This window comes from Rhinopithecus roxellana, chromosome 8, assembly GCF_007565055.1.
Source record: "Rhinopithecus roxellana isolate Shanxi Qingling chromosome 8, ASM756505v1, whole genome shotgun sequence".
Classification (NCBI taxonomy): Eukaryota; Metazoa; Chordata; class Mammalia; order Primates; family Cercopithecidae; genus Rhinopithecus; species Rhinopithecus roxellana.
Window position 1 is genome coordinate 133,620,208 of NC_044556.1, and position 14,566 is coordinate 133,634,773.

Genomic DNA, 14,566 nt, shown 5'->3' on the forward strand with positions numbered 1-14,566 from the left:
TGTTTTTCATCGCTTAAATGTCGGTGATATATATTCAGTATTGAGTTCTTAACACATGTTCCTCTCTGATAATGTACAAAGGTATGTAATTCTATTAATTCTCTATGGAATTGAGTGTTGTATTCCATGAGACCCTAACTCAGTCTAGGTTCTGTTTAAGCAACACGTAATGAAAAAAGAAAACAAGTTTATTTGTATATGCTTCATGAATAAGGTTACTTCAAGCCTTAAGAGTCAATTATAGTAATGGTTCAGAAACAGGAATATTTGTACTTAGTCCTTGGGCCTGGACTTCGTGTCTTGTTTTTGTAAGATAGATTTTTTTTTATTGCGGTATGACACAGGAAAGTACGCCAATCAAATGTACAGCTTGATGAATGTTTACAGTGTGAACGCAGCTGGGTAGCCAGCTCTCAGAGCAAGAAACAGGATCAGCACCTGGAAGACCCTCTGGTGCCCTTTCCAGACACTTCCATCCCTCCTCTCCCCTAACTCCTCCATTCACCTGTCCCCATCCCCTCACCCGCTGTGTCCCAGGAAATCATCCTGGGTACTCACATCATTGTCTAGTAGGTTAAATTTTAACAGGGAATAGTTAACACTTCCAAACTGTAATGTCCCAGTACAGTGTGCAGCAGAAGGGTGCTAAATCTTACAAACAGGTAATAGGGCTTCATTTTCTTCAGCTTTGTAGTTTGTGAAACATCCTAGACTTCTCTCCGAGTGCTTTCCAAATCTGTAGTTGCACATTCTTCAACGAAAACTTTGGGAAAAATGCCCACCTTCCCTTTGCACTCCCCTTCCAGCCATTCTTCATTCACTGTTAAAAGGAAGAGTACACATGGATTTCTAAAACCACTGTAGGAAGATTACCCTGTCTGGCTCTTCCACACAGAATTTTTTATTGGTCACCCTTCCCCACCCCTAATTGTGATCAACAGGGCAAAGACAGTATTGCAAAGTGGTTTGAGAGTGAACACTGGGTTTAACCATCTTATTGATCTGTCTTAACATAATAATGAAGGAGCAAAATGCAGAAGGATAAATTATGTTTTTCAAAAAGTTACCAGATAGAGAAATAAGGTCAAAGAAATTGAACAACGAATTCGTAAATAGAATTTCCATCCTTCCCCCACCCCCAACCTCGACAGGGTCTCACTGTCACTCAGGCTGGTCTCAAACTGCTGGGCTCAAGTGATCCACCCAACTCAGCCTCCCAAAGTGCTGTGGTGATAGGGGTGAGCCTCTGTGCCTTACCTGTGCTTTGTTGGGAATCTTTGTTTTGACTACAGAAAAGGGACATGCCATTGGTTAAATATATTAAAAATGAAAGTTCATTAGTAAACTTTCTTCTTTTCACTGAACTCCATTAAACAGCTGAGTTGGAGCTAGTGATGGGTTAGTACATGTTTGTAAAATATAAAGATTTTAATAGCTCCTACTCAGAGCCTTTGATAGAGTGCAGGCGTTGTACTTAAAAAATATATTCAGACTTCATAATAACTTGTAGGTATCCATATTTTGCTAAGGAAAAGAAGACCCAGAGAGGTGAATAGTTTGTTCAGAGCCATTCTGCCAGTAAAAATCAGACAACTTAGGTATAATCTCCAAAGCCCACCTACCTGACCACACAGCCAGTTAAGTTTGTCTTTGTACATCTAGATCAGACATTAAGGCCCTGGGGCCTGGATCCTGCCCCCAGAAATTTTGCTTTAATGTGTGGTGTGACTGGGCAGCAGTTTTTTCAAAAGTTCCCTCAGGTAATTCTAACTGCAAATCACTGTCTTGATCCTTTCTACTTACAGGGTAGGTTGTGGACTGGAAACTTATTAGAAATGAAAAATCCCAGACCCCACCCCAAACCAGAGTCAGAATCCATTTAGGAAGATCCCCAGGTGATTCACATGCACATTAGAGTTTGAGAAACACTTTGCAGATGAGACCGTCTCATAACTTGAATGCAATTGAACTCCCCTCTGTCCTACCCTGTGTGCTAAATTCTGTTTTCTATTGAAGTGCTACAATATGGGTACTTCCTCAACTTAGACTTGTACAGGTAGGTCATAGTAAGAAGTGCACTGGCTTCTCTCCATATCTACCCAAAAGGTTGTTTTAGTGTGTTGTGTCATTTTATTCCTGCTCCCTCTCCCAAACTCAAGACAACTGAGCTGGTTGGTTGATTTAGGCACCTAGAAAGTGGCACTGGGAGGTGTTCAACCCAGTTCTTCCCACTGAGTTACCATTCTTTCTTGTTGGAACAGTCTGCTTCTATATTACTACATTATATCTATATTATATATATTTTATATATATTATAGATTTATATATATAATATGTTATATATATATATATTTTTTGAGATAGAGTCTCACTCTTGCTCAGGCTGGGGTGCAAAGGTGCAATCTTGACTCACTGCAACATCCACCTCCCCGGTTCAAATGATTCTCCTGCCTCAGCCTCCCGAGGAGCTGGGACTATAGGCGCATGCCACCATGCCCGGCTGATTTTTTTATTTTTAGTAGAGATGCGGTTTCACCATGTTGGCCAGGCTGGTCTCAAAACTCCTGACCCCAAGTGATCCACTCACCTTGACTTCCCAATGTGCTGGGATTACCAGCATGAGCCATCACGCCCGGCCTATACTACTCATTTTTATTTAATTACTACAGACTTGTATATTCTCTCTACCCCCATTAACTTTTTTTTTTGTTTTGTTTTTGAGACTGAGTCTCACTCCGTAACCCAGGCTGCAGTACAGTGGTGCAATCTCGGCTCGCTGCAACCTCCACCTCCCGGGTTCAAGCGATTGTCCTGCCTCGACCTCCTAAGTAGCTGGGATTATAAGCACATACCACCACACCCAGCTAATTTTTGTATTTCTAGTAGAGACAGAGTTTTATCATGTTGGCCAGGCTGGTGTTGAACTCCTGACCTCAAGCAATCCGCCCACATTGGCCTCCCAAAGTGCTGGGATTACAGGCATAAGCCACTGCGCCCAGCCTGTTTTTATTTTGTTAAGACAGAGTCTCTGTCACCCAGGCTGGAGTGTAGTGCAATGTTGGCTCACTGTAACCTGCACTCCCAGGTTCAAGCGATTCTCTTGCCTCAGCCTCCCTAGCAGCTGGGACTACAGATGTGCATTACCGCACCCAGGTAATTTTTATATTTTTAGTAGAGATGGGTTTTCACCATGTTGGCCAGGCTGGTCTTGAACTCCTGGCCTCAAGTGATCCACCCACCTCAGCCTTCCAAAGTGCTGGGATTATAGGTGTGAGCCACCACACTCGGCCTACCCCCATTAACTTTAAAATTTCCCACTCTCTTTGTCTGTTGGATTTTCTGTTATAATTGATAGTAGTTTTTCACTCCTTTGCATTGATAGTGCACAGACTCAGCATATGAGCAGGACTTTTATGATGGGACTTTTTTGTGTCCAGGTAGAGAATTAGGCTGGCAAACCACGAGTTGGAATGGTGCTTCTTAGAGTGTAGGCAGTAGACCAGCATCACCTGGAAACTTGGTAGAAATGCAAGTTGGTGGGCCCCGTCCCAGACCTGAATCAGAATCAGAATCTCTGGAGAGTGGGCCCAGGAATTGATCCCTCTCCGAGGGATTCTTAGAACTCTCCACTTTTAAGAAGTGGGTCTTGCTGTGTTGCCCAGGCAACAGCCTTGAACTCCTGGCTTCGAGTGATCCTCCTATCTCACATCCCTAGTAGCTGGGATTACAGGCATGCTGTTTCAGTTTTTAGTCTGTTCATTCCAAACAGAATCAAAGTCGCCGGAGACACAGCATAGTTCTGAATAGCTGGTTTTTAAGGCAAAATTTACCTACTTTTCTCTTTGAAAAGTACATTAATTCAAAGAACTATGGTTTGCAGAAGGTCGTACGGCTTGATGCAAAGGCAAAGTGATTCCAGCCAATTTGTTACCTCTGGGAATGAAAATCCATGGTTTCCAAAGCATACTCCTCTTTAATAATCAAGATGTTATCACTGGCCAGGTGCGGTGGCTCATGCCTGTAATCCCAGCACTTTGGGAGGCCGAGGCAGGTGGGTCACTTGAGGCCAGAAGTTTGAGACTAGCCTGGTCAACATGGCAAAACCCCATCTCTACTGAAAACACAAAAATTAGCTAGGCATGGTGGTGAGCGCCTGTAATCCCAGCTACTCAGGAGGCTGAGGCAGGAGAATCACTTGAACCCAGGAGGGGCAGGTTGCAGTGAGCTGAGATTGTGCCACTGCACTCCAGCCTGGGCGACAGAGGGGGACTCTCTCAAAAAAAAAAAAAAAAAAACAACTCTCCAGCTTGTTGCTTTCCTGGCTACTAGAACAATAGGGAAAGTCTGAGTGCTCAGCTTTTCTCCCTCCAGCTAGATGATAGGAAGCAGGTTGAAAACACTGGCTAAAGTTTTGTTTGTAGATTATTGATGTTTTCTTCTCTCTGCCCTTGACCTTGTTTCTGCTAACATGTTAATTTTTTTCTATAGTCTTGGAGTAGCACTTACCCTTTGATAGCACCAGTATTATATCCCCTTCCTGAAACTCCAGGTCCTCTGGTTGGGTAGCCTCATAACTGAAGAGTGCCTCCACTTGGCTGCCTTTCTTAAGCTGCGAATCTGTTGTCTGTTTATTAGCATCAGCTTTTTTACTTTCCTTGGGTTCATCTGGAAAGCCTTGGTCACCCTGAAATAATAAAGGACCTGTTAATTTTCCCAATTTCCTGCCAAATGAACATTGACCATCACTAAAGGAAATAGTGAAATGTCAAAGTAGAACCTGGGATATAAACTCATATAAGCCTTGTGTAGAGCTTATATGCTCTTTATGAATACTGGATGTTGGGTAAATTGATCCCCAACCTTTTTGGCACCAGGGACCAGTTTCATGGAAGACAGTTTTTAGATGAACAGTGGTGGGTGGTGGGTGGCGGTGGGGGTGGTTTCAGAATGAAATTGTTCCACCTCAGATCATCGGACATTAGATTCTCATACAGAGCGTGCAACCTAGATCCCTCACATGCAGAGTTCACAATAGGGTTCGCACTCCTATGAGAATCTAATGCTGCTACTGATCTGACAGGAGGCAGAGCTCAGGCCTGTATACCCGCAGCTCAACTCCATCCCAAAACTACTAAATCAGAAACTCCCTGAAGGTGAATCCTGCAATCTGTAATTATTTTTTTTGAGACGGAGCCTTGCTCTGTCGCCCAGGCTGGAGTGCAGTGGTGCGGTCTTGGCTCACTGCAAGCTCCGCCTCCTGGGTTCACACCATTCTCCTGCCTCAGTCTTCCGAGTAGCTGGGACTACAGGTGCCCACCACCACACCTGGCTATTTTTTTTTTTTTTTTTTTTTTTTGTATTTTTAGTAGAGATGGGGTTTCACTGTGTTAGCCGGGATGGTCTCGATCTCCTGACCTCATGATCCACCCGCCTCGGCCGCAATCTGTATTTTAAGTCCTCTAGGGAGTTTTGATACTTGCTAAAGTTCGAAAACCACTGCACAATGCCATACTTCTTTTATCTGTAACAACATTTCTTATACATCTTAGACTTCTGGTCTTAAACTTCTTCCACATTATGGTCACTTTTGCTTCACAAATGAAGGAGAAGGATGCAGTTTCTAGAGATGTAAATCATAGAATTTAACAAATCAACATTAGAAATGCTGCTAGGCTTGTATGTACCAAGTGTTACAAGTTCTAGCTTCTTAATGCTGTTTGTTGAACCTTGGTATATTGTCTTTATTGAAAGGCAGTACAATGTGGTGGAAATGGCCCTAGAGAGTCCACAGACCAAGGTTTGCGTCCCACCTCCACCACTTACCAGCTCTGTGTCCCTAAGCAAGCAGTGTAACTTCTCAGAACCTCAGTTACCTCACCTGAAATTGAGGCTAGAAGAATTCAGTGAGATGACATAGAATAATAGTAGTTGGCATTTATTGAACACTTACTCTGTGGCAGTACTATTCTAAATATGTAAAAATATTTAGACTTGGTTAATGGTAAGTGTTCCTGCACAGAGTAGATGCTTAATAAATGTTAGTTCATTTTCTTTTCTTTCTTTTTTTTTTTTTTTTTTGTATTTTTAGTAGAGATGGGGTTTCACCATGTTGCCTAGGCTGGTCTTAAACTCCTGACCTCAGGTGATCTGGCCCACCTCAGCCTCCCAAAGTGCTAGGATTTCAGGTGTGAGCCACCACACCAGGCCTCTTTTTTTTTTTTTTTTTTTTTTTAGACAGAATCTCACTCTGTCACCCAGACTGGAGTGCAGTCGTGCGATATCAGCTCACTGTAACCTCTGCCTCCTGGTTTCAAGCAGTTCTGCCTCAGCCTCCCGAGTAGCTGGGACTACAGGTGTGCTCCACCACACCCAGCTAATTTTTGTATTTTCAGTAGAGACGGGGTTTCACCATGTTGCCTCAGCCTCCCAAAGTGTTGGGGTTACAGGCATGAGCCACTGCACCCGTTTTCTTTCTCCTAGTGAGTGAAAACCTGCCTTGCTGCCTCCAAGAATAATGGATAGTGACAAAGAACATTCAACAGTGACTCCTGAGCCTGGATTAAATTGCAGAAAGATTGTTGGGAGTTTTAAGAGGGTTGGCTACATGTAGCCACCAAATAGATTGAAGCTCCTGTCAAAGGAAAAATTTTTAGTTAAAAAAAAGTTTAAGTGAAATAGTTCACATTTAGAGCAAAACTCCTTCTAGGAAGAATATTTTTAAAAAGATGCTGAAGGGGTTAATCCAAAGACAGTTGGAAAACCTAGAGTGACCTTTCAGACTTCCAAGAGACCCCTTACACTCACACTCACTCTTACCCCCAGGTCCTGGGGCCTTTTGTCTCAGCCAGAGACACCAGAGAGTCTCATCCCCTGTGGCCGTATTTCCTGAAGGCAATTTTCTGACCGGAGAAGTTACCTTAAACGGGTTTATACACTGCCCCTTTCTAGGCTCGTTCTCTTTCACTCTTCCTCTCCCACTTTGTTTTTTTCTTTTCCAGCAAACATTTGTCTCTGATTTGAGTGAGAATCTACCAAAGAACCCCTTGCTTTAAACAGAAGCCTCTGCCCAGCTGCGAGGGTGAGGTTTGGAGGAAGGACTCTGCCTCCTACTGTGGCTCTGGGCCTGGATGAGCCAGAATAGCTTTCCCACTTGCTCATTTCTACCATCTCCAAATCCACTTGTAGGTAGAAAATGGTAACTTTCCCAAGGATTCATGTATGAACTGTTTCATATGATACTCCCTACACCAGTGTAACTGCAAATGCGACAGCCTAAAAATGCAAAGTCAGAAAAATAGGTGAATAGGAGAGCTGAAACTTTTGAAACAGCCCTAATTAACAGCTTTGGTCAGTGGAGACTGGCCTCATTAATGCTGTATCTGGAGTTCTCTCCAGCCTCAGGACTGGAAGGGAGCTGGTTCATCAGGAAGATCTGGCTAGCACCTCATAACCATTCTTTCAAAGCAAGACCTGACTTTCTTTCCTGCTCACAGCAGCATCCTAGTATACAAGGCCTTCCATGATAACGTTGCCTTTCCAGCCCGTCTCCCACCACTCTCCCCATTGCATCCTCAGTAGTAACACTGAGTCCCTTTACCCACTATGCTGACTTCTGTGGTGTTCCCTTTCCATCTGTATAATGCATCCTTTCCTCCTCCACCTCACTAATTTCTTATTTATTGTTTTACGGTGAAGCTTCAAGATGATCTCAGCAGCATTTTCTTCAGGAAGACAACTCCTACCTGTTCCACTTCCCTCCAGCATTTCTGGGTTAGATAGTATACCAGTGTTTCCATAACACAGTACGTCCATTTGTGAACCCCCATCAGTTTACACAACATGAGGCTTCATGTGCCTGCCTATCTACAGAGCCCTAGGCGCTCAGCAAGTGTTTGTTGAGGAATGTCACTAGCAGACAACCCAAATGTCCACCAGCAGGTGAACAGATACACGGAATGGAGTATCCATACAGTTGGAGTACCATTTAGCAATCAAAAGGATGAGACCAGTGAAACAAAAAGACTAAATACACACTATACAATCCACTTGCATGAAATTATGTAAAAGGAAAAAGTATATTTACAGAAGGCAGACGGGTGGTTTTCTGGGTCTAGAGCTGGGGGAGGGAATTAATGTCAACAATAAAAAGAAATGGCAATTTTTCGCCTGGAGACCAAGAGACAGAGTTGGAGTGTTACCTTTTTATTCTATTAATGCTTCTAGCCTCTAACTTTTCACCTGACTCCCATTGTTCTTACTTGGAAGTCAGACTTCAGGCTAATAAGACCTCAGGCTAATAAGATAACGTGCCCTGGAACCATCAGTACAGCAGGGTAGTTAGGAATAGAGGCAGGCTCTGGAATCAAAACATCTGCTTGAGTCCGACACCACTACTAACCAGCTATTTAATCTTGGTCAAGTTGCGTGACCTCTCTTTGCCTTGTTTCCTAAATTATAAAATGAGAAAATAATGTCTACCTCACAGAGTTATGAGGATTGTAAGAACTAACACACAGAATGCACTGGGCACATTGGCTCATGCCTGTAATCCCAGCACTTTGGGAGGGCAAGGCAAGTGGATTACGAGGTGAGGAATTCGAGAACAGCCTGGCCAACATGGTGAAACCCTGTCTCTACTAAAAATACAAAAATTAGCCAGGAGTGATGGCAGATGCCTGTAATCCCAGCTACTCGGGAGGCTGAGGCAGAAAATTGCTTGAACCTGGGAGGCAGAGGTTGCAGTGAGCCAAGATCGCGCCACTACACTCTAGCCTGGGCGACAGAGCAAGACTCCATCTCAAAAAAAAAAAAAAAAAAAGCACTTTGCACAGTATCTAACACGTGGGAAGTTCTCAGTAGATACTTGCTGTTAATAGGGTGCTACCCAAATTATCTCTTGGTGAAATAAATGCTATTTTCTTTCACCCTCGTGTGAAAGTGTTCTTCCTCATGTTAGCTTGAGAAGGTTGGCCAGGTGCAGTGGCTCACACCTGCAGTCCTAACACCTTGGGAGGCTAAGGTGGGAGGATTGCTCGAGCCCAGGAGTTTGAGACCAGCCTGGGAAGTATAGTGAGACTATATATACTGTAAACAAAACATTTTAAAAAGTAGCTGTATGTGGGGGTGCACATCCGTAGTTCCAGCTACTCAGGAGGCTGAGGTGTGAGGACTGCTTGAGCCTGGGAAGCGGAGGTTGCAGTGAGCTGTGATTGTGCCACTGCACTCCAGCCTGGGTGACAGAGCAAGATGAAAGAGAGAGAGAGACAGAGAGAGAGAGAGAGAGCAAGCAAGCAACGCAAAGGAAGAGAAAGCAAGAAAATAAAGAAAGAAAGAAAAGAAAGAGAAAAAAAGAGAGAAGAAAGGAAAGAAAGAAAGAAAGAAAGAAAAGAAAGAAAGAAGAAGAAAGAGAAAGATAGAAAGAAAGAAAGACAGAAAGACAGAAAGAAAGAGAAAGAAAGAAAGAAAGAAAGAAAAGAAAGAAAGAAAGAAAGAAAAAAGAAAGAAGAAGAAGAAAGAAAGAGAAAGAAGGAGGAAAGGAAGGAAGAAGGAAAAGGAAGGAAGGAAGGAAGGAAGGAAGGAAGGAAGGAAGGAAGGAAAAAGAAAAAAGAAAAGGGAGGGAGGGAAGGGAGGAATGGAGGGAGGGATGGAGGAAAAGGAGGGAGGGAGGGAAGGAAGGAAGACAAAGAAAAGAAAAGAAGGTGAAGAATGGCTATGAGCTGAGCCTTAAGCTATGACTTCATTCCAACCTTGTTTGACAGTTATGGATGGGATGTTTGACACAGTCAGGCACGGAGCCAGTGGAGGGGCAGGAGGCTTTCTGTGAGCTCCTGCCCTGCTGGGCCTGCTTTTCTCTTGTGAGAAACCCTCTCCCTGCTGCAAATGGGGTGAGGATGCAGGTAAAAGGGAGGCAGAGCTGTGACTTGTTACCCACCATATCCCCAAAACCATGCATAGTGCCTAGTACACAGAAGGTGCTTGATAAATGTCAAATCGTTGAGGAAGTGGCTCAGTGGAAATGGAACTTTAGATGCCCTTCACTGCACTCACCACTGTGTTCTCACACCACAGAGTCAGACAGTAGTTTTTCACCAGGCCCCAGGCATCCTTCATGTTGTCTTCTGAAAGGGGCACCAGCTCATTGCTGTCTCGAGGCCGATAGCTGGGTGGGAATAATGAGTAAGAATCCGGTCAAAGAACATCATTAGAAATCCATCCTCCTCTTCCCTCCTCCAGGCCAGCACAAGGTCCCCACTGTTCCCCTCACAGCTGCCTGCATGGAAGTCACCTCAGCTTAGTGTGTTCCAGCCGGAGCTCCAGTTTCTTAGACACCATGTCCCGGACCTGGCTGTAGGGGAGTCCAGGCTGAGTCTCCATGACTACCGTATACTTGTAGTGCACCTTGAGTGTGTAGGGCATGGGAACACTGAGCTTCACTTCCTGAGTGGGGAGGAAGAAAAGAGAACTCCTGAGTGTCTGAGGCTTTCTCTCAACATCCTGTATCACTGAGGCTTGGTGATTTGGCACAGGGGCTACCCCATGCAGCAGGGGAGAGGCCAATAAGTAACTGGTTTCATAGTAGCCAAAAAGGCCTTCAGAGGTCCTTTAGCCCAACCCTTGCTTGGACAGGAACTTCTACTGAGCAAGATCTGGCCCACTAGCTTGGGTAGTAGGAAGTGTGTACATGATAGTGGAGGAGGCTGTCAAGAGGGTCCCTAGCTCATGGACCCTGTAAGATAGCAACTGGTTCAACCCTTCCATTGGGGCTCTTCCTATAACCCAGACAGACATGTCTGTGGTTGATAGCCCAAGCCATCCCATCTTCTACCACTTGAAACAGTACGAGGGAAAAATATTACCTTAGGCTCTTCTTTTTGTTTCTGACCTGATTGGAAAAAGTAGGGAGTAAAACAAAAGAAGATGGTGAATGAACACGCTTGGCCAGCCCCTGCTACACACAGATGAAGCCTCTTCAAATAGGGTCCCCACCCTCTTACCCTTTAATCTGTGGGGCAATTATTAACCTTAGTAAACTGTGGGGAAGTCTCACCTTGGGGAAGCATGAAGGTCATGAACACATGAACAAACTCAGTCTCTGCTTCTAGGGAGCCTATAGGTAATTATCAAAGGACCAGCGTATCCTCACCAATCCACGAGGTTAGCGGGGAACCCAAAGGTCAATTAAACCCACAGGATCCAAAGCAATGAAAATCAGGAGTGCAAGGTGAGCCAGAGGCCACAGGAAGAACTATTAGAACCACTGATCCTCATCTTATTCTTTATTTTTGTATATGTTTCCTAAAGTTTATTAATTTAATTAATATATTAATCTAATATAATTGATGTAAGAGAAGCATGCATGAAGATATTTACCATAGGGGGTACATGACAGAAAAGACCACTGATCTCAAACCTAGCTGATCATTACAATCACATGGGAAGTTTTTTTTCTAAAATACAAATTCCTGAGCCCCATTCCAGTCCTAAAAAATCAGAGCCCGAAGCCTGGGACCCTGTATCCACAAAATCTTCCTAGGTTTATATGTGATCCTTGATGAGCCTCTACACAAAAGATAACAACAAAAAAGCTGTCAAGGACATTGAGCAGGAGCAATGGGAGAAATTTGAATATGGAATATGCATTATATAATGTTATCATATGAATGTTTAGTGTCCTAGATACCATGATGCTATTGTGATTATGCAGGAGAATGTATTTTGCAGCTGTGTAGGGTGAAGTGTCACGAGTCTGTAACTTTTTTTCAACTGGCTCGGGGGAAAAAAATAGAATGGAGCAGGGCGAGTTCATGGTGCAAAATGTTAACAATTGGTGAGTTTAAGTGAAAGATTCTGATGTTTATTGTATTCTACTGTCAACTTTTCTGTAGGTTGGACATTTTTCAAAATAAAAATGGGGGAAGGGCATGCCGAGTGATTCTGATGATCAGGCGCGTGTGGCAGTCACTGATCTAGAATCCGGCCGGCCACTCACTCTGTGCGTCTCTACCAAGCACTTATCCAGAATCGGCTTCAAGTGCATAAGCGATAAAAAGCCCATCACTTCCCAAGCCAGTCCTCTCCACACTAGGAAACAGCCTTTCGGAGAGAACGTTTCCGTTTCACATCTGCCTGCTGGTCCTCTGTTCAGTCCCAGGGCTCCACAGAGCAATTTCTTTTCCAGATACAGTGCCTCAGACATTTGAAAACAGCCACTCCATGCCCCTCTGAGGTAAGCATGTATAGTTAACTTCAATTTTTCTTCCTGAGATATGGTTTTAGTACCTAACGATCAAGGGATTTCGTGACTACATGAGTCACTCAGGATCCAGCTGCATTCACCCAAGCCCCATGAGTGTTCTGCAGAAGGCAGGGAGACAGGGCACTGATTTCATGTTTGGGGGAGGGTGGGTGGTGCAGGAAAGGAGGGTTCTGGGGCTGCGTGGTCATTAGCTGAGTGACATATTGGGAGAAGAAGAAACCAGAATTTCCTGGAAGGCGGGGAGAGGAACTCAGGAAGCAGCCTGGCATGCTCCTGTGCCCAGACCTAGAGTGTTGCTCCAGGACCACTCACCTGGTGACAACTGGGGTCTTCCAGGGGCTTTGGAACTAGGAGGAGCTGGGATGTCGGACTCTGGAGAGCTTTCCTCCTGAAGGCAACAGGGAGTGATGGTCAGAACCTTCATTCAAAGTTCCCAGGCAGGGGTGGATGTGAGGAGATGCCCCTACAGAGACCCCATGAAAAGGAGCCAGATGCAAATAACTCCCTAAAAGTTGGAATGGTAGTGACATTTGGGGAAGACGAAGGAAATGTTGGCCAAAAGAGGAGGCAAGGTTGGCCTGATGAAAATGAAAATCATAGTGGAAAGAAGAATCCTAACCCGCTAAAAGGCCCTTGCCGCTTTAGCATCTCTTTCAGCCGTATTGGAAATCCACTGGACATGCGGGAGGACTGAGCTCTTGTCTCCGCTGCAGAGGGCATTGAGAAAGGAAAAATTCCACTTCTCATTTGCACGGCATTTGAAGCTTTTCAAAGCATCTGGATAGGGTGACTCTGACCAGGGAGGGCTAAACTCGTATACAACTGGTTGCACAGTCTAGAGAGAGACAGGCCCCACTGCCATTGAGTCACTTACAGGGATGCTCAGATCTGATAAAGACAGCTCTCTAGGCCTGGCAGAAGGACAGAACTTTTGAAGTGTGAGGAAGGGAGTAGCAGCAGTTTAGAAGCAGTGGCTGGCAAGGCCCACTCTGATTCAAAGCTCTAAGGCAGATCTTATTTTATTATTTTTATTTGTATAGAGGTGGCATCTCTCTATTTTGCCCAGGCTGGTCTCGAACTCCTGAGTTCAAGTGATCCTCTCACCTCAGCCTCCCAAAGTGCTAGGATTACAGGCATGAGCAACTGCACCTGGCCTCGTTTTATTTCTAATGGCATTGTACCAGCCAACACATTGACTATTCTTCCAGGTGAAGCAGACACACCTGGGAAGACCTAACCCCCTCATCTACTGTAGGCTTTGCTTCCCAAGTCACTTCTAACCAGGAAGAGTCACAGAGGTGGGGGGCCCAATGGGACCTACAGAAGCCTCCAACTTAGCACACCTGGGCTTTTTTCCCCTCATTCCCAGGTTCAGCTCTGGGTAGCTGGTGCCATCTCAAGGCGGGCTCAAGACTAGTGAGTCTTTCTCCAGGGGTCCCGACGGCACCTCTTTTACACTGCTCTTCTCCCCTCCAGGGAGAGATCTCTAAATGGTGAGAGGAAATGGGCCAGGCCTTGGCATCACATTACCTGGGGCTGCTGCTGAGGGTGGATCCGCAGCTCAACTGGTTCAAGGTAGTTGCAGGGAACAAGCCCCTTCTGCAGTGCAGCACCACAGAATCAGAAAGGAAAAGATAAAGATGTGCTCATCAGTACCCACACCACAGAACAGCCCAGAGTCCTGGGGAAGGGAGGACGAACAGACAAAAGAACTTGATCGGTCTGCAAAGAAGGCAGCAGATACCGCTCCACAGAAAGACTGCATCTGCTGCCAGGATCCCACGCCCGTCGCACCACCCCTTGATCCTCTGCATACCTGCCCGTTGAACATGACCGTGGCCCAGTTATCATTGCCCTTCTTCAAGACAAAGACAATGTTCCCTGGCATGACCTGGAGCTCTTCTTGTGTCTCAGGCACAAACCCAAACAGCACACGGTGAGCCTCCCCTTCCAGAGCCCTGCAGAGGGTAGACACAAGATCCAGCCCACATCCCCTCACACAGTGCCGTGGCGCAAACACAGTGAACCTGGATTCAGGGACTTGGCTCCAGCCTGGCTCTAACTCCACATCTAACTGCAACTGCCGAGGTGACGCTGAGCCTGCCGGGGCTCCCGAGAGGTCTCGGTAAGAAACTGGTGTACACCTGCTCATAACCATATATGCAGAGGGACAAGAATAAAAACAATAACGCCACACACTAGTGAGGACTTATAATCCTTGCCCTCCCTTCCCCTCTGAGGAGTAAGGTCCCTGGCTGGGTCATCTTGGCCAGCTCCCAAGACTGGGCTGGGGTGGATCAGGTGACTGTG

General features: G+C 45.3%; 1 protein-coding gene across 1 annotated transcript in view; it reads right to left on the reverse strand.

Annotated features, from left to right (window-relative positions):
- Positions 1–167: 167 nt before the first annotated feature.
- Positions 168–14,566, reverse strand: part of NCF2 (neutrophil cytosolic factor 2) — a 36,659-nt gene continuing 22,260 nt past the window's right edge. Inside the window, exons 8-15 of the mRNA XM_010368946.2 lie at positions 14,073–14,214; positions 13,787–13,855; positions 12,569–12,644; positions 10,857–10,882; positions 10,286–10,437; positions 10,048–10,159; positions 4,507–4,684; positions 168–820 (exon numbers count right to left, since the gene is read on the reverse strand). Coding sequence (XP_010367248.1) covers positions 708–820; positions 4,507–4,684; positions 10,048–10,159; positions 10,286–10,437; positions 10,857–10,882; positions 12,569–12,644; positions 13,787–13,855; positions 14,073–14,214 — 868 coding nt within the window. The 3' untranslated portion in view covers positions 168–707. The remainder of the gene's footprint in view (positions 821–4,506; positions 4,685–10,047; positions 10,160–10,285; positions 10,438–10,856; positions 10,883–12,568; positions 12,645–13,786; positions 13,856–14,072; positions 14,215–14,566) is intronic.